We start from the raw sequence: 25081 nt of genomic DNA, 5'->3' as shown, positions 1-25081 counted from the left end.
AAAGTAGTGGAACGCATCTAGTCCAAAACTCTAACAGTTCTGGCAAGCCATTATCCTGTGCCGTTACTTTATTTTATTAATCTTGGTGGGATTTAAACTCAGAAAGTAAAAAGCAGAAACAACTATCGCAAAGCATTGTTGTCCCATGTTCTAATCCTACAATCCATTTTCTGACTTGAATAAAATAAGCGTGTTAAGAAAAATAGGGGTCAGAGAGAGAAAAAGAAATGGGAAACGTAATGTGAGAGGGATGGGAAACTTGAAATGACGTGATTATGAATGAGTGAAAAGAAAGAAAGGTATTAAATGTTTATGGCGAGAGAGAGAGGGGGATGGGAGGAAGACAGCGTGAGATGGATGTGGGGGGAAATGTGAGAGAAGAAAGAGAAAGAGAAAATCAAAATAAAAGAGAGAGAGAGAAGGAGTGTGTGTATGAAATTCATTTCTACAGTGTTGAAAGAGAAAAATGAGAGAAGGAATGAAGGAAAAAGACTGCTGACATTGACAGTGAGCCACTACTACACCTTTCAGAATATAGTAATAATAACAACAGTAATACACTCCCGTATATTCGACCGTATTCCTTCCATCTCACTCTCTCACCCGCCTAGTCATCCTTTCTCTCTCATTCAATCACTATTTATCTGTTTCTCCTTCTCCTTCTCTCTATTTTATTTCTTTCACATTGTTCTCGCTCTCTCCTCTTTCTTTCCCACTATCGCTGATTTCAAACATCGCTGTATTATCGCCAACAACAAACCATTATTATCAGTTATACTGATAAACTTGTGATTAGTAATTCCCATGTAACTGCTTAAACAAACCCTCATTTCCCCTTCTTTCGTGACATACAAGGTGTATATATTTCTATATATATACACAAATACATTTATATATGTATATACCTATTTATACATCATCACTTATCCATGTGCATTCGTTAAAAGGGTGCCTCGGGCCACCCTTTTAACTGAATTCTTAAGCTCATTCAAATGACAAAGCGCTTCGTTCGAAAGGATTTATTTAAGCAGGCATATTTTAAAACCAACCTGGGAAGCCGGAAATCTGGAAACCCCTCATTTTAAGGTGTGTTTCCTTATCTTCGACCACAGCGATTTGTTATGGAAAATAGGTAAGCTATAAGTCTATATTTATATATGCCTATATATATTTTTACTTATCTTCGTCTCTTCCCTATATTTATATGTTATGCAGTTTGACTTCTGACCCCCGACTTTCAGTGTTATTTTGTTTTTAGTTTAATACCAATTGTGACATTATTATTGTTATTTTCATTCTTAAAGCAATTAAAATTTATCAATTTTTATTTGGTCAGTGCTTCTTGTATATAAAGTAATTGTCTCGTTGTTTTCATGAACCAAATTCTGTTCTAGTCGTTACCTTCATCAACATACTTCTTAAATCTTTCATCTGTTTATTGTCATGAAATCCCTCTGGAGTCTTTCATTCTTGTGGGTTTCTTAAAACAGAACCTAGTCATCGACTCCACCCCTTCCTGGATAAGAAAACCTCAGCATAACCAGCGAATCTCATCTTCACTCCTTTTCAAATAATCTGAGACGGCATGTGTCATTGATTTGCGCCGTTTGAAGTCTTCGAGAGAAAAAAAAATTAACGTCACTAAACCTGATTCCCACACCCTGACAATTTCAGGTTTTATACCTTCATAGAAAATCATGGGCTGTAATTTATTTTTTATCCTCGAATTTAAATGCAATTTGGTTTGCGCGCGTATATATATAAAGAGATGACTGCAAATGGATATATATATATATATATCCCATATAAATGGGAGTGTTTAACCCGTATGTGTTTTTGTATATATTTACATTAGATTAACAAATGTGAGGGCATTCTTACGATATAGATATTCGAAAGAATGCCAATGTGAGTTAATATACACACCAAACCTCGTCCGGCTTTTCGTTAAATTAGATTTATTTCCCTCCGATATTATTTCACCTGAATCGGTTTATCTAATTTTCCAACCTACCAAAACTCAAATATTAATCTGTTTATATTAAACTGGTCAGCTGTGTCTATTTTATCTTTATTTTCCCCAAAATGCTGAGCTGTTTGTATTTTTTCTTTTTTCCCCTCTTTCCATAGTTTGTATGTAGTTCGAGAATGTCATGAACGTCCCGCGGTCTTCATTTCTTCTTTATAATAATAATATTAATAATAAATCTGAAGCTGGTGTGGTGAGAACCGTAAGACAAATGATAAGCTCTCACGCAGTCGATCGGTCTACTAGAAGCAGCTGTCAAATCATTCTCAAATCACACTATACTCACTTATAATATAAGGAAAAAAACACACTGTACAGTGTAGTCCTATCTACATAAACAAACGGAATGGTAAAGATCTGAACACCTTTGACCGATTGTCCTGGGGCTAAACAACAACCGTTAGGGCTGTTTCGATTTTAGATCGAAATCAGTTCTCTTGTTTTGAATCGCTGTTGCCAGTCGGCAACGATAAAATTTTCCATTTGCTTTCCGATTAAAATATAGAATATTTGTTTCGTGGTGTAAAGGCAATAAATAAAACAAATAATTTCATGTGTGTATGCACCACAGAGGTTAATTCCCGGTCAACCGAGACCATGACGCACTTTACAATTTCGTCATCAATCTCTCTTCACATGGCGATATTTTCTTTGAGAAAAGTATGAATGTTACAACATCTCATTGCCTACACATTGTAAATCTGAACATTTCTATTAGATGGATGAGAAATAGAAACACTGGACAAAATAATTTATTATTTCTGCCTATTTTCAATTGTGTCCCTCCTTCAGGTTCGATGAAAGAAACACCAGTAATATATTGATTAAAATTAGTATCGTGTCTAATAAAATAAATAAATACACAAGCCACATCAATAATGCTTTTGGCGTGAACGTCCCAAAAGTTCATGCTTTTCTCAGATGGTGTTTGTTTATCGTTTATTTATCTATTTATTTACCTGTGTTTTCGGCGAATGAGTTTCACAATCTGGTTTCAATTCCGCGCTGGAGATAATTTAACAAATGACGTAGTTACCCGTGGAAAAAGTCGAACGTCACAACCCAACCGCCTACAATCCCTCGTTTACAAATTTCAGGTTTAAAGCCTTTTGTAGGAATTCATTATTTGTTTGTGAATTTTCCTTTTTAGAGATATAGGTCAGGTTTCTATTTATTTATGTAGAAGCAACTTGCTCGACAACCGTCCTGATATTCTGTCTAGCTCGTGGAGGAATATCGACGGAGTCGTTCAACTTGTTCAGTGTCTACCAACAATCACATCATCTTACAGTTTTAGAAAAGGCCCCTCCCCCAGATTTCAGGTTTTTGGACACCACGCCTCATTTAAAACTATATAAACAAACGTTGCTTGGACCGACACTTGTGTATGAACGATACCAAACACTAGATATCTCAATAGACATACATGGCCAATATGCTAGATTTATAGGTTTCCGCTCTCAAGCAGTTGATCAAGCTTCCTATGTGCCAAAAGTGAGCTGAAACAAAGATGTAAGTTACTCAACAACCCACAGGTGTGAGGAGTCGCCGATATTATTGCTAAGAACATAATAGGCGCGAAACCAATGGTAACTTTCCGACTACATTATATATACGTATTTTCTTCTAATTGTTTCAGTCATTTGACTGCGACCATGCTGGAGTACTGCCGTTAGTCGAACAAATCGATCCCAGGACTTATTGTTTGTAAGCCTAGGACTTATTCTATCTACCCCTTTTGCCGAACCGCTAAGTTACGGGGACGTAAACACCAACATCAGTTGTCAAGCGATGGTGGAGGCATAAACACAGACACAAACATATACATATATATATATATAATATATGATGGGCTTCTTTCAGTTTCCGTCTACCAAATCCACTCGCAAAGCTTTGGTCGGTCTGAGGCTACAGTAGAAGACACTTACCCAAGGTGCTACGCTGTGGGACCGACCCTGGAACCATGTGGTTGGGAAGCAAACTTCTTACCACACAGCCACGCCTGCGCCTATATATATATATTCTTTCACTCTTTTCAGTCATTTGACTGCAGCCATGCTGGAGCACTGCCTTATAGAGTTTTTTTTTGGGGTCGAAGAAATCTACTCCAAGACTTGTTCTTTGTAAGCCTTGTACTTATTCTATCGGTCTCTTTTGACGAACCGCTAAGTAACAGGGATGTAAACACATCAACATCGGTTGTCAAGCATGGTGGAGGACAAACATACAAACACACACACATATATACGACAGGCTTCTTTCAGTTTCCGTCAACCAAATCCACTCACAAAGCTTTGGATGGCCTGAGGCTATAGTAGAAACCACTTGCCCAAGGTGCCACACAGTGGGACTGAACCTGGAACTTTGTGGCTGGGGAGCAAGTTTCTTGCCACACACACACACACACACACACACACATGTATATATACAGTTGTTGAGTAACTCTTACAACTTCCATCATTTGCAGTGGCCAACTTGTTTGGGAGCGAAAATGTGCAAATCCAGTTACACTGGACATGTCCTTTGAGTTATCCACTGCTTGCTTTTGGTCATATATAAGTGCGTGTGTTTGATTTTGTTTTCATGGATTGTTGTCTGTTTGTTATGGTTGGACTTGAATAATAAGTTAGCCAGCAGAGTTCACAACTGAAGTTAGGGCTATTACACTCTAGTTACATTGTTAATAGCAAAGAAGGCATAACCATCATGATATCTCATTCTCCAACCAATTGTCAATATTAGTATTAAGGTTGGCAAGTGGAATACTGAAACTACAGCAGCACCCCTAGAGATGTTATCATCTGCAAACTATGGCAGATTCACCTCTTCCTCACTACTCCACTTAACAACTCTACCACCATCACTGCCACCACCACCACCAGTAACATTTTGTACAACTCTTACCTCCTCTCTGTCTATTTCTCTCCATACCTTCTCTTCTCCCTATTTTTCTTCAACTTCTGTTTATTCCTTTCTTTGATGCAGTTTACTAGTTCATTATCATCCTTCTTGTACACACAGCAGGGTCTCCAGAGGCTTTTTTTATGCCATCATTCTGACATAAGGGTCTTTTAATATTGGGAATTCAACCAGAATTAGACTAAAGAACAGACACACCCAAATGAAGAAGTAGCAAATAACCAAATGTGTCTGCTTTTTATTGCTTCCCAAATATTATTATTTTTTTTTTTTTCTATTAATTAGAAATTAGAAGGCTGTAGATTAGGATGCTCATCTAATCAAGTGTGTGTACATTGCTTCACTGCCCATGGTCTTTGTTTAGCCCCGAGACTTGATTGAGCAGGCTTATGATGAAACTTCATTTTTCTTTACAGTCTGTTTAGAAGCATGTTGTTATTCATTGTGCTCCCAACCCCTTCCAGGACCTCCAAGACTGGTGGGAGGGAAGGAGGAAAGTATCCTTAAACTGGAAAGAGAATCCTTACAAACAGAGTGGATTCCACTAGAGGCACCCAAGGGGCCATTTCAGGGAGGCCATGTTGAGATTTGAACTCAGAATACCAAAACCCCAGATTATCATCATCAGCATTGTCATCATCATTTAACATCCCTTTCTCCGTGCTTATGGGTTAGACAGTATGATATGAACAGATAAGCCAGGGCAGTTTGTGCTGCCAAAGTCTATTTTGGCATGGATGCCATTCCTAATGCCAACCATTTCACAGAGTGTGCTGAGTGTGTTTTACATGGCACCAGCACTGGTGAGGTTGCCAAGTACCCACAAGACAAAACTTCCAAACTGAGTGGGGGAAGGCTGATAATAGTGACGGGGTTTGGTGTTCTTATGTCATTGCCAACTCATCATTCTTGGACGAGTTTTATATTTTTTATCGACACTGAAAAGGTGAAAGGCCAAGTTGACCTCTGTGAACTTTGAACTCAGAGCACAGACACAGAATACTGTGAGCCCTTCCATCTGATGCACTTGACAACTTTGTGAGTTTTCTGCCTAAAGATGGTTAGATGTGATTTAGGGGAGAATTCAGTAGCGGATGCAGGGGTGTTGCCCTAGTTGCTTGGGCAATACCTTTTCTGGGCAAGCCGACACCAAAAAAATCAGAACTAAGTTTTTTGGGGCATCAGTCAAGGAAAAGAGAGTCAACTAGAATAGGTGTTGCCTGGACCTTACTAGGTGTGAATTTGTTACGAATCGCAAGCAGAGTTTAGTGTCCAATGAAAGAAAGGTACGCATAAGTGGGCTGGCTACACCCCTGGCAGAGGCTTCGGATTATGGTCTCACTTGACTTGCCGGGTCTTCTCACGCACTGCATATTTCCAAAGGTCTCGGTCACTAGTCATTGCCTCAGTGAAGCCTAATGTTCAAAGGTCGTGCTTCACCACCTCATCCCAGGTCTTCCTGGGTCTACCTCTTCCACAGGTTCCCTCAACCACTAGGGTGTGGCAATCACTCCACACAATGCATGCACTAGGTTACTTATGCACATATGCACACATGCTTCCATAGGCACACACAGACCCACAAAATTTGAAGCTGACCCACACACACGTTCACACTCGCTTGCCCCCATTCACACATACACACTCACATACACCAATCTCCCATACACACATGTGCTTACGTACCCGAGTTCAGCCAGGTCACCATTATTATCTCCCTTTCACTCAGCCTCTTTCTTCCTGTTATTTCATCATGTTGACCAAATAATTCCTACACATTTTCGCTTCTCCATCCTTTTTGTTAAAGAGCAAAGGCTCGAAATGTCAAAGACCTTTCTATTCTTCCCAAGTGTCAAACTAATACACCTGCTTGTTGTTCCTTCACCTGTCTGCGTCTTTTGTTTTCTGTAAATCTGAATTAATTATATATATATATATATATATATATACATATATGTAAGGTTTATTAGAGGCATTATAAAGGCTTCTTAGTCATATTTGTTGAGATTACTGTGGATTAATGTAACCATCTGCTCCAATCTGCTTTCAAAGTAATTTAGGGATTTCTTTTGTCTTCATACTATTATCTGAAGTTAGCTGTGATGTCATTGCTCAACTATTATTATGTCATTAATCTCAATATTACACTAATATGGCCTTTGGCTATTTGACTAACCAGACAATTTATGATTAAACCAACCTTAGTGTTTTTTCTATCAATCCTGAAGCACTGAAAGACAAAGTTTATTCTGCTAAGGGTTTTAAATCAGCCGAGTAGAGCACCAAACTTGGAATATTATAAAAGCATTTATTCTGCTTTCCTGCTGATTTATACTGTGTGAATATGTCAACACATACACACTCTGTACTTTAACACTAAGCTTATACACATATATGTACACATACATAGTTGCGCAGTTCGGATTCAGTTTTCTATTATAGAAAGGCCAATGTGTCATCACCATCATCATCATCATTTAATGTTCCTTTTTTCTATGCTGGTATGGGTTGGACAGTTTGACAGGCTCCAATGGGTCTAAGGACTGTATTCTGCTCTAGTGTCTGCTTTGGTATGGTTTCCACAGCTGGATGTCCTTCCTGATGCCAATCTCTTCACGCATGGACTGGGTGCTTTCTTCATAGCACCTGCAGTATTGAGGTTGCCACTGCTTTCAGGAATGCTATCGTCACCGCTATCATGACTGATAGAAGAAAAGAAGAAAGATACCCTCTTTCACCCATATGGTGAATGAGGGTATCATGTGGTGTTAAAACCTGTGGATGGGTTAAATTTATTGCTGAAAATAGTATATTTACATTTTGAGTTCAAATTAAACCACAGCAAGTCTCTGTTACCTTCAGTTAACCCAGTTTGCTTCAATGACATTCTGTTCCGACCTAAAAGTACACTGATGCATATTAAAATAGTAGTAGTGGTTATGTTTTATTACATTGCAAAAGGTAATGCGGTTGCCTGATCATCTTTTTGGATGCAAAACAGTGATAAATAAAGTACATAGATTTTTTTTTTCTTATGTACAAAGCACTGAGAATGGTTTTAGTAACTAAAAGTGGTGTGTTTTGATGCCTCCTGAGTAAAAATTAGTTTATACAAAGCAGGTGTTTGAAGTTTGAAATAATTCGATACTATAAGATACTGTTTGTGGAATTTGACACCCCAGCAACCGTGTGTGTGTGTGTGTGTGTGTAACATGAACCTTCCAAAGCTGAGTCAGCCAAACAGAGCATTAACATCTGCCCTAGAAAAGGCACCAGATACTGGTGTTGTTGTTGTTGTTGTTGTTATAATAAGTAAAGCAAAGACAATCATATCATGTGTAAGGACTAGGATCAATAGATGTGTAAGTTAAGGATTAGAGGCTGATCAAAATGATGGTGTTAAATTTATTGATTTTCTTAGCATATTTATATCTTTACCAATGCTACTGTCACCGCTATCACTATTGTTACCAATGTTAGCACCCAACAAAGAAACTTCCATGCAGTCATTTGACCTGCTAGAAATAGATGCCAAAATTTTCTCAATCTGCATCCTACAGTCATTTGTTGTTTTGTTTTTAAAAGACATCTTGGTAGACACAGGCGTGGCTGTGTGGTAAGAAGTTTCCTTCCCAACCACATAGTTCCGGGTTCAGTCCCACTGCATGGCACCTAAGAGAAGTGTCTTCTACTCTAGCCTCAGGCTGACCAAAGCTTTGTGAGTGGATTTGGTAGATGGAAACTGAAAGAAGCCTGTTGTGTGTTTGTGTTCCACACCACTGCTTGACAATAGGTGTTGGTTTGTGTATATCCCTGTAACTTAGTGGGGTGGCAAAAGGAGACCAATAGAATGAGTATCAGAATTAAGAAAGAATGTATTGGGGTCTTTTTATTCAACTAAACCCTTCAATGTGGCGCCTCAGTTTGACTGCATTTGAAATGACTGGAACAAGCAAAAACCAAAAGTTACGAGGTGGCATCACAAAGTTCCTGCATCCATTATGTTTAATAAAAAATGACTTATTTTCCTAAGTTTTAACATCATCTTCTTTGAAATAGTCACCTTGCACAGTAATACACTGGTCCTAGCATTCCAGCCACTTTTGGACCCTGGAAATTGTTTTCCATAAGCAAGTTGAGTACATTTTGCAATTCACTCTGGATCTCGACAATGGTGTTAAACAGTGACCTCTGAGCTGCTTTTTCATTTGAGGGAAGAGATGCAAGTGCACACATACTAAATCTGATGAACAGGGCAAGTGCAGAAGCGATACCATGTTGTTTTCAGTGAGAAACTCACAAGTTACAGGGTGTATTGTCGTTGTTAAGAATCTAGTTCTTCATGCTCCACTGATTCAGTTGCTTTTACTGAATGTTCTCCTCCCTCAACACTTCAAGACATTGCAGTAGAGAACCCTCAATTAATAGTCTGGCCCTGGGGGATGAATCCTTGATGCACAATACCACATTTCTAGGGGTGATGCCTATGACAGGTCTTCCAGATTGCTCATCATCTTTCAGGGATGTTCTTCTGCTTTTGAAGCACCCATGCCACTTAGAACATTGCATACGACCCATTGCCTCATCACCATAAGCTTGCCGAAGCATGCTTGATGTCTCTGTAGCAGACTTCCCAAGTTTCACACAAAATTTCATGTTGGGCTCTTTGTTCCTGTCCATGACAAAATCGTAGATTACAGCAGACACATGTGATCACAAAAGCACAGATTTCATGAAGTAAACACAGTGATATCACTTAGCACACTTCCTCATGAAGGTCACTGCTGGCACACAAAACCATGTGCTGCCATCTATTAGTACACTACAGAACTAGTCTGGGAGCTTTTTACCATCTTGTATGCAGGATACATTACCCCACTGTCTCTTCCTTTTTTATTAAGACATTAAGATTAGCAGAACGCGAAAACCATAATAAACACTGCTTCTTGGTTTATCATTGAGTAATTGTTTTGAAGGGCTACTAATTCAGACATGTTTATATTATAATTATTGAGGATGTGGCTGTGTGGTAAGAAGTTTGCTTCCCAACGATGTGATTTGGTGTTCAGTCCTACTGCATGGCACCTTGGGCAAGTGTTTTCTACTATAGCCTCAGATTGAGTGAGTGTTTGGTTGACAGAAACTGTAAGAAGCCTGTTATATATATATATATATATATATACGTCTGTATGAGTTAGAGGTTAAACAACCATCTAAGGGATAATAAATGTCCAATATACTACTGGATGTATACCTATGATTGTAATTAATAAATAGATCCACTTGATGTTTGAAGGCTGATAGTTGTTAATTAATTATCTTCTCCATTTTCTTCTTTGCTTTATATATATATATATATGTATGTATATCTATATGTGTGTGTTTTTGTGACTGTTTGCCCCTCCCACCACCACTTGACAGTTGGTTTTGGTGTGTTAAAGTAATGGAGTTGGTTCATTTGATTAAAATTCTTCAAAGTGGTGCCCCAGCATGGTCGCAGTCTAATATGACTGAAACAGGTAAAAAATAGAGACAGAAGGTAACCCTAGTTATCAGAGTACTCCTATTAAATTACTCCTATTAGAGCAGCTGTATAACACAAAGGCAACTGAATGAAAAAAAAAAAAAAAGAACAATTTTTCTTGCCATGGACGTCTATTTTCGCTGTTGAGATGATCTTTCTCAAAGATTTAGGAGACAGAACATATGGTTTCTAAGAGCAAATTTTGATGGATATTTGCCTACCACCTTAAACAAATCATGTGACTATGTAAAAGCTTTCTCATTGGCCTGTTTCAATGTTGATATATCTGTCTTTAGTTGTGCCAACTGCTTTAATATTTCTGTTGTGGTGAATCAAAAATCTGCTCTACTTTTCTAGAAACACATCCACCTACAAAAGCCTGAATATCTCGGTGCTGTTTTCTCTGTGTTGGTTTTGTTATTATAAATCAACATATTTACCATAAAATGTCCACAGCTGTGACCATCCTCTCATATTACATATCTAGACCTACATTGTCTTATGTACCTTCCCTTTTTTAAGACAGTAAGGTGTGATTTGAGAGAGATTTGGCTGTTACTTCTAGCAAGGTGAGTCATCATGCAATGGCTCCTCTGTTGGCTCAATTCCATATGTAGTTGTGTGTGCATGAGAGAGAGAGAGAGAGAGAGAAAGAGCAGCAACTTAGTGGATAAAAATATTGGACTTCTGACTGTTGTGGTTTCATTGTTTCTTGCCAAAACTCTTTATTCTCCATTACCTCAATTAATTTACTTGTCAAGTAGAGGAAGGAGAGGAAATGGGTATTAGATTACGGGCTGGATGGTGGTGGTGGTGGTGGTGGTGGTTGCTCTATCTAACTGCTATTTCACATTAAGCTCCTAATGTATAGGGCATCCCACACCAAATGGATGCATTCCTTGGCCACTAGGGATAAAAACCTTATATTCATATATTGATTTGTATGATGACTCTGTGTGTGTGTGTGTGCGTGTAAGTATATGTACATTTATTATTGCAGCATGTCATCCATGTGTTTTCTTCATTTGATTAAATCATAAATTAGTGTAAAATCTGATCTACATATCTTGCAGATGCAACTGTATTCTTGTTTGTATGTGTGTGTGTGCGTGTGTGTGTGTGTGTATGTTCTGTTTCACATCCATTTCTTCCTTGATAATGTAGATTGGATGGTTTTTGTTTTAACACTATGTATGGATGAGGACAACTGTTTGAGGAAGTGCCACTTCCTAACTGTGGAAGGAATCTGTGGAAGAGGAAGACCCAGGAAGACATGGGACGAGGTGGTGAAGCATGACCTTCAAACGTTGGACCTCACAGAGGCAATGACAAAAGACCAAGACCAAGACCAAGACCTCTGGAGATCTGCTGTGACTGCGAAGACCCAGCAAGGAAAGTGATGTCACAGCCATAGCCTACACCAGTGTCGCAAAGCCAGCCCGTTTAAAAAGTACCCTTGAATTGTTGGGTGACATGCCATGCTTGCAGAGGCTTATTGAGTCAAGTAAATCAAATGGAAATTGTAGTTGTGGCCGATACCAGTGCTGGTGGCAAGCAATAAGCACCATTCATGTGTTGGTCGCTGCTAGAGCCGCCTGATTGGCTCCCTGTGTCGGTGGCATCATCAGAACATGGTCAATGCCAGCCCCCTTCCCTGCTGCCCTGACTTCCTCCTGTGCTGATGGCATGTAAAAGGCACCATCTGAACATAGCCGATGCCAGTGCCACCTGACTGGCTCCCATGCCGGTGGCACGTAAAAAGCACCCACTACACTCTCGGAGTGGTTAGCATTAGGAAGGGCATCCAGCTGTAGAAACTTTGCCCGGTCAGATTGGAGCCTGGTGTGGCCTCCTGGCTTGCCAGTCTCCAGTCAAACTGTCCAACCCATGCCAGCATGGAAAACGGACGTTAAACGATGATGATGATGACTAAATGCAAGGCCAGCTTTTGTTATGGATGTGTACTGCTAATTGAGTTAACTATGTCTATTACTGGCACCTAATTCACTTTGTCCATTACTGGTGTTTTAATATATCAACTGTGGATGATTGTGATAAGATGAGTTGATGTATATAAATGTTGTCTTCTTGGTTGCTATTAACTTCAAGGTCAGCCATGGAACAAACAGACCTAGCATTTAGGACAAATAGGGGTTTGTTTAAAGGACAATTTGCCTGCTGTTTTTGTAAGTACAAGTAGCTTGTGTGAAACCTTCTTCAACATCTTGTTATATATAAATTAAGATGTAAGTCCTTTCCTCCCCAAGCACCATGTCTGGCATATAGAACAATAAGGCCTTGTTTAAAGAGAAGTTTATTTGGCTGATGATATATTAAGCAAGTTGATTTGACATGCAAAGAAGAAGTTCTTTCATTGACTCAGTACAGCATAGGATGAGTTTGGTTGCTGCAAATCTGTTTACCTTTGTTAAGATATCAAATGCATTTGTGAACTCCAACTTTCTTTGTAGACAGATGTCTGAAGTCAAGAGATAATACCAAAATAATTCCAAAGTTTCAGATAATAAGTAAGAACAATATCCTTAAAACAAAACATAAAGACTTAAATGTAAAGTAATTATTAAGTAACCTTACATTTTACTTGACACCAAATGAAATAATGTTCAGCTGAACCGAACACAGATTCCCTGACAAATGTTTTCTTGTATATTTGACTCAATGCTTAATTCTACAAACACCAGATTACACAGCTGCCAGAACTTGGTATTTAAGTCAGAGATGATTGATGACTTGTCCATTATAGTAGAAGGGTTCATCTCACATCCTCTTCATATCATAAATCTAAGCACCAGACCATAAATGATATTTTTTTTCACACTTAATGGCTCCGTTAATGGAAGAAGGGCAGTCCCTATGGTCATTCTGTGGGTCTCTGAGACTGACGGGAAGAAGGTGAGGAGATCAACTACAGACTGGACTTTGTGGTTTTGGAAACATTTTGCATTTTTCATACACGATATAGTTTTTATGAGACTTGAAATTGTAATGGTTCAATTGTTGGTCAAGTAGTCTTGGTGGTGGTGGTGAGACCCATTTCATCTCTGATTAGCTGACCTATCAGCCAAGGTATTCCAACCATGACTATGCCATTATTTCTTTTTAGATATATTTAGGGCATTGTCCAGTGCCGCCTTTCCTTTTTAAGACAGAAATGTGGCATTTGGTGGTTACTTATAGCAGGTCAAGCAACCATGTACAGTCTCTCTATTGGTGCATCAAGTTTTAACCAAAAACAAGACCAAACTTGTTTACATGAATGAAATAGACATTATTACTATTTATAGATATTATCACTCAGTTTGTGTCTTATTTGATTTTTTAAAAATCTCCATTATAGGCAATGTGTGGTGGGTGGAGTGGGGGTTTCTTTTTGATAATTTGCATATGAATTATTTGAAACAAGTAGTTTTGGTTGTTATTGTTGCTTTACAATTGGATGCCTCTAAAAACACTAAATCACTCAACCCTGAAGTAAGACAATTTCTATTTTTTTCACTAGATTTACTGAGGCAAATGGAAATATTTGCTTGAGTTAATTAAAAAAAAAGGAGAGAAGTAAAAAAAAACAAAAAAACCAGAAATACCACAAAACTTTCTTTAATAATAATAATAATAATAATAATAATAATAATTTTTTTTTCTTTATTGCTAACTTTGAAAGGAACAAAGTAATATCAATGAAACTGTATTGTTTGGAAATGATTCTAAAGAGATTGGTTTTCCTTTTATTGAATCGTTTATAGGTCAGCTATTTTCTAGCACAGAGTTGAATGGAGAGGAATATTCTGAGGACCACGTGAAGAGTAGATAGAAAAATTGCCAGCTTAGTAACGAATAGGATTTCTTGGTGTGTTTGAAGCATTTAGAAATAAAAAGTGTTGTTAAGAGAAATCGCCCAAGATACATTCTTGATCATTAAAATGAAAGTAATTTCAGAGTCCTTACTTTTGGAGGGGAACTTTAATTATTTAATCCTTTAGAATTTAAACTGGCAGTATCCGGCCAAAATATTCTTTTTGTTTTATGTTCAAAGTGGTCAGATCTGGCCTCTCACACCTACCCCAGAATGTCATTCTAAAAATAAACAATCGCATCTCTCACTGTGAATGCAGGAATATGCAATGGGAAAACAAAAAGAAAACATGGAAAATGGATGTTAAATGATGATGACGATGGTGATGAATATCGTGTATGACAGGGGTTTTCAAACTGTGGTCCATGGACCACAGGGGGTCTGCAAGGACAAGACAGGGGGTCTGTTGACAGCAAGTACTTTTTATGGGCAATTTGATTTTATATATGTTTTTTAATCGAAATCTTTTAATTGACAATAAACCTATTTGTTAAATACTGTTAAATAAATAAATGCAAAAATATATGTTATTTTAAGAAAATATTTATGTATAAATTTCATAAGCGTTTATAAGGTAAAGCCTGAAATATAAAGGGGTCCGCAAGTCAAAATGTTTGAAAACCCCTGGTGTATGACATTCAACAGTTTGTGTCACCGACTGAATCAGCAATCAGATAAGTGTAACTGCTACTCCCACTGCTCTCAGCACCTTTGCTTGCTTTTGGTGTCACCATTGGATGTCTGTGTTGCTACTGCTGAAGCTGATGTCAATGTTAGCATCATCATCATCATCATTTTATGTCTGCTTTTCATGCTGGTATGGGTTGGGTGAGTTGATACCCATCTAACTCAGTTCTTATTCAGAGCCAACCCCACCATTAGATCAGTCGAAAGACCATGTCTTGCAAGAACATTTCAGTTTTGTACAGCTGGATGTCTTTTCTAACATATATTAACCACTTCCCAGAGTGTAGTGGGTGCATTTCATTGTGACACCAGCACTAATGAGGTCAACATTTGTTCTGAGAGTCTGAAGTGTTTCCATTACTCTCTGGTGTCTCTGTTCAGTTAAGAAATTGCTATCGAGAGAGTGAATAGCAGACAGAGTGATGAAAGGCAGAAGATAAACGAGGACAGGTGGGTGAGAGGTAGAGAGAGAGACAGACAGACAGACAATGCTGAGAGAAAGTGATGAATGTTATTAATGATGAGTGTCCTGGGGAGAGGGAGTGATGGCTGGCAGCAGACAGGATGATGGATGAGTGTATTGAGTGGAAATAGAGCTTTTACAATGTTTCTATAGACATTGGTACTATGATGGGTGAAAGAGATAGGATGATAAAGATGTTGGTAGGATCAGTGCCATCACTTGTTAGATGGATGGTGTGGCACAACCAAGAGGGGAGAATGAGTACCAGAGAGTTGAGAGGATTGGATAGGTCCAATGACATCCCTAATTAAACAGGCAGAATGGTACAGTGGATAGAAGAGGGAGTGAGTGATGAAGGGATGAGGGGGACATAAAAAGGTGGGGACAATTAGCAGACCCAGACTTTTCAGTGCCATGTAAAATGCATTGGTACTGGTGCTACTCATAAAGTGGTTGGTATTAGGAAGGGCATCCAGCTGTAGAAACCATGCCAGAACAGACATGGAATCTGGGCAGCTCTCTAACTGGCCGGCTCCTGTCAAACTGTCCAATCCATGCCAGCATGGAAAACAGAAGTTAAATGATAATATAATATGGACATTGAATGTTAGAAATTTTCTCATCTATCTTATCAAGAATATTTAAAATAGGACTAAAAATGGAAAAACCAACTCTTGAAGAAGAATAACTTCAGTCATGTGAAGGTATAAAAATAATTGAAATATTTCAAACTACATGATTCAGCAAGAAAAAAAAAGTGGTTTTGTAGCTGTAGTAGTGAAAATGAAGGGGGGGGGGGGGAGAAAAAGAAAAGGAAAGAGAAAGCAAAAAGAAACAAACTGTTTTGTTCTTTTGTTTGCCATGTTTGGTATTTCCTTTTGTGTCTAACAGAAGTTTGTAAAAACCAGTTCCTGAGATTTAAGTAACTTGTTTAATGCTTCAAATGAACATGGGAAATCTTGAGGCTCCATTGTCTCTTGTGATCAAACCTTTTATTGAGAATTCATTTTGTTAATGTTTGCTCTCAATGTATTGTTTATTTACAGCACAATCTGTTTGTTATTGGGATCATAACATCAATGTTACGAGCAGTTCCTTAATCATGACTGATGTCTAAGTCACCATCCTCACTTGTTGTTGGAATCACCAATAATCATTCTCTTTGTTATCCTCAGTAGAACCCCTTCCCCCTTTTCCCATCCTCCTCCTCCTCACATGTGTCATATTGTCTTACACATCATGACAATGTTTGATGAAATGTTAAAATGGTTGAAGTATGTCATGTATGGCTCTTCCATGTTAATAGACACAGGCATGACCATGGATGTAAGAATGTGGCTTCATGAGATAACCACATGGTTTTGAGTTTGGTCCTTCTACATGGTACCTTTGTCAAGTGTTTTCTACTATTGTCTCAGGTTGACCACTATCACATAAATGAAATTTGGTAGACGGAGACTGTGTGGAAGACTGTTTTACTTACACACACACATTTGTGTTTATATTCATATCTTCTAACTTAGCAATGTGACAAGTAAATATCAATAAAATATGTACTATGATCAAAATGATTGACTTAAACCGTTGAAAGCCATGTCATGATAATGGCTGCCGTCCAATGAGTGAAACAAGTAAACAAGTTATCTGTTGTTTTGCAATTTGTTTGTGGTTGATGTCTGTAGCTTACTTACATGTTATCTTGTTAAATAGTTTTAGGTTTGCAGCAAGTGTTGTGATTAAAGTCAGTTATCTACCACAGAGTAGTAAATATATCAGGTCAGTACAGATAAGCAAGAAGTCATTGTGACATGTTTTGTCTTGTTTTCTTTGGCTTTTACCAACTCTCTCCAGAATCATACCCTACCATCTCAAAAATAAGGATATATTGGATAATGTCGCCCTAAAAATCTCATTAACTATAGTTTGGTCATGGTTGGTTTATCTTTAATAGTAAGTCTGCTTGACTAGGGTTGATCTTGAACTATACAAGAACAACAGCAGCCTAACTGGAATTATTTCAGGGAACTCAATTAGTTGTAATATTGGCGTTTCAGTTTAGAATTCCGTTTCATTTAAAATTTTTTTTTTTTTATTTACAACCATTTATGGTTATAATCTTTTTTTTTTTTTGTTTAATGTAATCATTTGTGTATCATCTTCAGAGGAACGGTTACAGCTACCGTTTTACTGTTTTCCACAGGCAACCTCTCACCTAATGAAGGTGAACCTGCAAAAGAGCTTCTACTTTGTCCTGTAGCAGCTAAATCTTCCCTCAAACTTGAAACCAATATTTGACATCAGGAAGGACATTTCAACGCATGCCAGCAGGGAAAAAGTTGATATAAAAATGAAAACCAATGCAAGTGGCCTAAAACCTTTTATTCTGACCAGCTATCTCTTGTCACAATTCTATTGAACAACTGCTGGAGCCACAGAAACCAACTTAATAAGAGCCACAGAAACCCATTTAAGGCAGTGGCAGTTTGTATTGTGTCACTGATGTTGTGTTCAATGCACAGTGTAGATTAGTTCACTGTTGAAAGAAGCAGGAGCATTGTAGAATTGCCAAGTGGTTTCTTTACTGGTATTACTGTGTTTGACTCCTTTCATGGTCTTGATCTATGATAAAATTACAAGACAAACACATTAACCTGGTGACTGGGGCCATCAGGTAAATGTACTTTAAATTTTGTTAGTTAAAGCTGGTGCAAATACTGTACTCTGGTGCTGAAATCCTTCTGCGTGCATATATACTCATATACAAACAATGTCACTAGTCTTTAAAGAAAATTACACTGTGTTCCAAAAAATTTAAATACATTTATTAGAAACAAAGAAGAGCCTTGCTTGAAACATCAGAATTTACTTTGACTTGTCTTATTTATCAGATGTTGGGAATATATGTTTGGTTAATAAGATAATGGTGACGATGGACCAAATTTAGTGACATGTTAATTATGTTATGTCTTCAAGATCAAAGATCAAATCAATTTACCAAAGAGGAAAACAACAAAATTCTTTCCATACTTTTCAGAAGTAGATGGAATGACAGATTGTAGAAAGTTAAGCGTTAGTTTTTGTCTTTTGTAGTTTACATATAAAGTGAAAAATTCAGTTGGTTCTCATTCTTATGTGATTGAGAGAAAGTCTGGCATTTTCACACTCACACCCATCATTACAAATGAGGGGTAACATGGCTATTGACTTTCTTTAGTGGCTGAGAAAAGTTTGAACATTTTAAATAAAGGGTTGGATAGTCTATTGCCATCCCATTTCTTATTTCCACCTTTCGCTTCTCTCCCACAACCGTTCTCTACTTTTCTTATCCTCTTACTAAATTTCGTTTGTCTCATCTTGCATTTCTTTCCCTATTGTCTTTCCTTCCATCATTTTGTGACTTTTTCTCAATCTCTCTCTCTCTCTCTCTTCTTGAGTTTTTCCCTTTCCCTGTCGTCACAATCCTCATTTGTCTCTCTCCTAATTCAGTTGTCACTCTCTCTCTCACTCATTTATCACTCTCTCTATTCAGTCTTATTTATCATTCTTTTTCTCTCCCCGTCACTTATTTCTCTCATGCATTCCCTCTCACTCAATTATTACTCATTCTTTGCTCATCACTTCCTCTCTTCACTCATTTTTTCTTTCTTTCTCCTCATCTGCCCATCGTTCTCCTCTACATTTGAATCTGATTCCTTTCTTTCTCCCCCCCCCCTCTCCTCTTTCTCACCGCACAATTATCTTTAACTTGTTCTTTCTCTGATTCTCTGAATTTCTCCATTTGTCACTCTTCTCTTCCCATTCTCTCATCCTTTACTTGCTTTCTGTCCTTCCTAACTCTCCACCACTTCACTCGGGTTCCTCTCTTCTCTCTCTGCTGACTATATGATTCATACAGTTATTGATTGATGGTCTATATATATATATATATATATATATATATATATATATATATATATATATATCCTCCTGTCAGGTGTTATACTGATTCTTCCGTGCAGCATCCTTCTCACCCCATCATTTCTACACAACGAAATGACTCAGGCCTTCACTTGCACCATGTGACCCACCGATCTTTTTCTCACGTATCGTTGTTCTGTATACAGGCAGAGTAAACTAGGCGGGAACTCCTATTTAAAAGGGACTAAACTCAATGCAACACCGTTGTGTAGTTACATCACTTACCAATTGTATATTTTGTGTTTTGAAAATAAATTAAAAACAATTAAGTATTTTTGCCATTACATATTTATTAGTGGAGGTGGTGGATAGCAGAATCGGTAAAGAACCACTCTAAATGTCTAATGTTCCGACTGTGAATCCTTTCAGCATCGTTAGATCGATATAATAATACGAGTCGTCATCCATGCTGTGGGTTCGATTCAATCGACTTTACTCCCCACCTAAACTGATTTCTGGCCTTTTGTCAACGTCATCATCATTATTATTAGTTAAATCAATATTTTAATATAGTGCGTGCGTGTATCAAATCCTCTTTTCTGTATGCATTTCCACGTTAAGATTTTCAATCACTCTATGTTAAATTTTACAGTTTTCAGTTCTTAGTAACTTTCGTTGTTAATCATGGTCTAGATTTATATATAACGATGTTCTGTTATTAGTGTTTTGTAATAGTAGTAGGATAGTGGTGATGGTAATGGCTTAGTTGACAACTATCAAACAACCAACTGTCCCATTTCGGTTAGGCGTTCACATCTCGCTATAATAGTTTGTCATGATCTCTATTCGAAATAGTTTATTTCTCAATTTGCTTCATTCGAAAAGGAAAATCTTCTGTAATCCTTAGAGTCGGCATCGCAGACTTTTTCTTCACGTTGTTTCAAAGACGTGGGTGTTGCAGTGTGGTAGCCAACTGTTATTAAGCCATATCTGCGATACACGTGGAATCTCTGATTTAACCATTTTACTTTTTACACTTAGTTTCGGTATCTGTGATTTCTAGTTGTACCATAGTAAAAAGTTGTAAGAAAGAAGGAATCTGCTTGGTAGACTGATCTGTTAATATAGTGTATCTACCAAGTCAACCAAGTGAAGCTAATTTTGCTCTAAGTTAGAAACCCTAAATACAAAGGGTAAATGAAGTGAAATGGCAACTCCAAGAATAGAACGTGCATCATGGACTTAGCAATGATGTTTGTTCTTCATTTGTTATTGTTGTTTAACTCCAGATTAGTTCTGATTAAGAAAACTTGTAACCAAAAGACAGAGCAGTCACAATCATTCCCTCCTTTTCTTGGACATTGACCATCTTGCTGCTCGGACTACATTATCTATTGTCCACTCCCTTTTCAAGATACTAAGGTATAACTTGAAGGATATTTTATTTACTGTTTATAGCGAGTCAAGTGACCCTGTAGACACTCATTTCCTTTTCAGTCGACCTAGCGGCTACCCACTTTAAACACTCACCTTTTTCAAGACCCTTCCCAGCAAAATACTTAATCTTCAATCAGTTACTGACCTTCAGACCCCAAATGGTGTCCTGCTACCACAACTGGGATGTTGTTGTTGCCAAACACCAACATCATTGATTGCATCCAAAAGACAAAAAGAGGTCATCAGATTGATTGATAGTGACTCACCTACACAGCACTGACCCAGAAATCTCCATTTTTGGCCTCTTTTGTCCTTATTACAATGACCCTGCTCTTCTGAATGAGCTATTTACATACCACACTCACCCATTCCCCCCAGCACTGTTCCTCTGTCTTTTGTCAACCATGTAAGCCTTATCAATAACTAATTTGTTCAATTATTCCTACCCACAAGAATAGTGATCTTACCACTCTTGGATAAGCCTGCAAAAATCATGAACATTGCCCCTCCTTCGATTAAACCACACAAAAAAAAAAATTGTCTTTCTTAGGTAAAAATAAATTACCTTTGATATAGGAGATCAGATTGGAGCCTCTAGACCAGCTGTAGAAACTCTGCCAGATCAGATTGGAGACTGGTGCAGCCATCTGGTTCGCCAGTCCTCAGTCAAATCGTCCAACCCATGGAAAGCAGACGTTAAACGAACAATGATGATGATGATGATGATGATAGACTTTGTTAAATAAAGAAAGATGTACATGTTTTTTGCCCTATTCTCACTTATGGTCATGATGGGTGATGACTAAAAGAGTACGATTGTGAATAAAAGCAGCCGAAATGAAGTTCTTGTGAAGAATCTCTGGGGTAATGTTACTTGGCACCATATGTAGCTTGGTGATTAAGGAGTCTCTTCAGATCAAGTTGGCATTTTTCTGTGTTGAGAGGTCACAGTTCTGATACTCTGGAGATGTGATTAGAATGTAGCAGGAAAGAATTGCAACATGGATTCTTCAAGCTGAACCAATTGACAGAAGACCTTGAGGTAGACCATTAACAAGATGGTTGGATAACATCAACAGTCTCAGTTGATCACCCTTGGGAATCTAGATGGAAAGTCTATTGAGGGTTCCTTCTGGTGGGACCCTATGGAGGAGGGGCTTGAGGACTTTGACTCCACAACCCTCCCAAGAATAGTGGGCAGGGAAAATGGATGGATACATGTTTGGTTACCTACTTCAGTTGATTGAAGACTGATTTCCGAAGTAGGTGTTCAGTTTCAAAGTGCATGGCTCCACTCCAAGTGTTTTCAACAATGTCTAAAACAATGCTGTGTAATTAGTATCAAGTTTAGTCAGAATTGGTGCCAGACTAACAGAAGCGAATGAGGATACATGTGTTTGTATTAATTTGATCTCAGTACCATTCAGTCTCTGTGCATAAAAGGAACCACAGAGTGAAAGCTACAGTAGTAGTAGTAGTAGTAGTAGTAGTAGTAGTAGTAGTTGTAGTAGTAGTAGTAGTAGTAGTAGTAGTAGTAGTTGTAGTAGTAGTAGTAGTGTCTCGTCTTTCAGTCCAGAAATTGAATTATTCCAGCTGAAGATGTTTGGTTGCATTTGGTCCTCAGTTTACTCATAGGAAGAATGAAAATCAGCAGCTCTCAACTACAGCACCCAAAGCCTCATGCAGCCCTCAAGCACCCTTCTGGTGGCCCTTGACAGTCTTCCCTCTAATAATGTAATGAATTTTCCTTTAATTGGCTTGTGTTTAATTTTTTTTGGTGCAACCCCCTAAAAAGGTTTTGGATCTGGCCTAGATATTAAAAAGACTGAGAACCATCTTATATAAGTTAACGATAAGACTTTCTCACTTATGGACGGATGGTTTGTCTCTTTACACTCCTCCATCTTACTACAACTGACAAATTTTACTCATACTCTGTATGAAAAATATGTGACGAGTCTTTCTGTGGAAAGTTACTCATTAAAGTTGCATACTCTGTCTTATGTCCTACCTACTGCTAGGTAAGTTTGTGGCTGTTGGTGGGAGTTATCTATTATACACTGGAATATCAGCCAGGGGAGGATTAATTTCACTTTGCTGCTATTTCTAGTAGGAAGAGTAACCATTGAGGCTTTCTGATGGGCTTGAGCAAAGGACAGTTGGTGTTTAAGGTAGAGAGGTTTTAGAATAAAATGTCATCATTATTTTATCTATGCTAAAGATTGGTTCTTTAGATTTTCTCATAATTTTGGAATATAAATACATATTCTATGCATTATGAATCGTACTTTCACAAAGGGACTGAAAATCCATTACTGAGCTGGAAGAGTCCTTTTGCCCAAGAGCTTGGCCATGTTCCTGGAATGTTACCCAATTCCTGTCATTGCTTATTCAACAGGAGTTTCATTTCATTGGTAAAACAAACCCCCAAAACAGTGGCTTCAGTTTTTTGGTGACTGAAAGGGTTCAACAGTCACAGCCAAACTTGCTAAAAATCTCCCCAGCTTTTGTTGTTTATCTTTCGTCCATCTAAGAGTCTATGACAATAGTTTTAAACCTTTTTGACATCCAGGCCACACCCAAAACTTATATTTAGTGTGGGGGTGCATAAAAAAAAAAGTAAAACACAAATCACTTAAAGAAGCATTCATTACAAATATGGAGGGAAGAGCATTTGGGAGCCACTGGGAGGATGCTTAAGGGCCACAGGTGAGAACTGTTGGTTTATGATACATGTATTGGTAGAATCAGTTTTTGCAATGAAAGCAGCTGGAGATGATAACTGTCGAATAAATATTGCTTTAGAAAATTACTATTTGTAAATCTCACAACAAGAGATATTCAGCAACAGTACTTTGGAGTAAAGATTGTTTGCCAACATACCATGGCAGTCCTGGTTTAGGATGAATGTTGCTGTAATTTAGCCCCAAGAAACATCGTCTCCAGCTGGCTATACGACACGATCTATGTCCTTGTTCGAAAATATAAAGACACAGATCGTGTTGTACAGCTAACTGGAGACGATATTTCCCGGAGCTAAATTACAGCAACGTTTGTCCTAAACCCGGACTGCCATGTTATGTTGGCAAGTAATCTTTACTCCATAATATCTAACATATCATTTCTTTTACTTAAGGTGTAGTGATTAGGGACAATTTGTCTGCTATTTCTAGATGGCCAAACAGCTACTTTATTATTGTATTAGCAAATTTCAGCCTGAGTTTGTGGCCATGCTTGGGCACTAAATGTTCCCTTGGTGATGGCAGTAGCAGTGAAAAGGAATTAAGCAAAGTGATGAATATGGCATTAAGGACTGATTGAAAACAAGCAAATTTCTGATTGATTTACTTCCCACCCACCACAATATATCAAAGGGACACAGCACTGAGGGAGCAGAGGGGACTATTCTTTTTTTTTTTTTTTTTTTTTGCATGTCTTGAATAGTGTTGGTTAGGTATATTTATGCTGCATGTAGGTGGCAGCAGGATATTTTTGAATTCATTACTGCAAACTAATGGAAACTCTGTTTTACTTACCACATGCACACGACTACACAGGCACAGAGTATTTAAAGTACAGGTATCCACCCTCACCACCCCGAACTAGATGTATGTAAATACATGTGTGTGAGTGTGTGTGTGTGAGTGTGTGTGTGTGTGAGATAGACATGTTTGAGAATATGTGTGTGTGCGTGCGTGCGTGCTTCTGACTGAGCTTGAATGTGTGTGAATGTAATATTTTGTTGGTATTAATTGTGTATCTGTTCTTTATATATATATATATATATATATGCTTGAATATAAGTATGTACGCATGTGTGCGCACACACACACACACACACACACACACACACACACACACACTATACTATACATAAGAAGAAATGTAATTCATTTGCAGATAACATCACGAATCCTCCTCCTCCTCCTCTGTCACAAAAGCAAGAAACTGAACAGATGACTTGTGTTCTAAGCTTGAGTTGTTGTTATTATTGTTGTTGCTAATAGTGGTGGTGGTGGCGGTTGGTTGGTTGGTTAGCTTGCATACTGGTTAGATGGCTGGCTGGTTGGTTGGTTGGTTGGTTTGTTGGTTTAGGATAAGGAATTCACTGAAGAAGAAAAAATAAAAACATTCTTAGTCACATTCAAAACTGGTGCTATTGCAAAGCTACTAAAATAATTTTCACACATTATCTTTCTCTCTCTCTCTCTCTCTCTCTCTCTCTCTCTCTCTCTCTCTCTCTCTCTCTCT

General features: G+C 38.0%; 1 protein-coding gene across 2 annotated transcripts in view; it reads left to right on the top strand.

The window, feature by feature from the left end:
* Positions 1-442: 442 nt before the first annotated feature.
* LOC106872491 (PP2C-like domain-containing protein CG9801) overlaps positions 443-25081 on the top strand; it is a 107074-nt gene continuing 82435 nt past the window's right edge. For both annotated transcript variants that reach the window (XM_052974000.1, XM_014919506.2), the window contains exon 1: positions 443-1132. In XM_052974000.1, the coding sequence (XP_052829960.1) occupies positions 1122-1132 (11 nt within the window). In that variant the 5' untranslated portion in view covers positions 443-1121. The remainder of the gene's footprint in view (positions 1133-25081) is intronic.

The sequence above is a fragment of the Octopus bimaculoides genome, chromosome 17 (assembly GCF_001194135.2).
Source record: "Octopus bimaculoides isolate UCB-OBI-ISO-001 chromosome 17, ASM119413v2, whole genome shotgun sequence".
Classification (NCBI taxonomy): Eukaryota; Metazoa; Mollusca; class Cephalopoda; order Octopoda; family Octopodidae; genus Octopus; species Octopus bimaculoides.
This window is presented reverse-complemented; position numbering and strand designations above follow the sequence as displayed.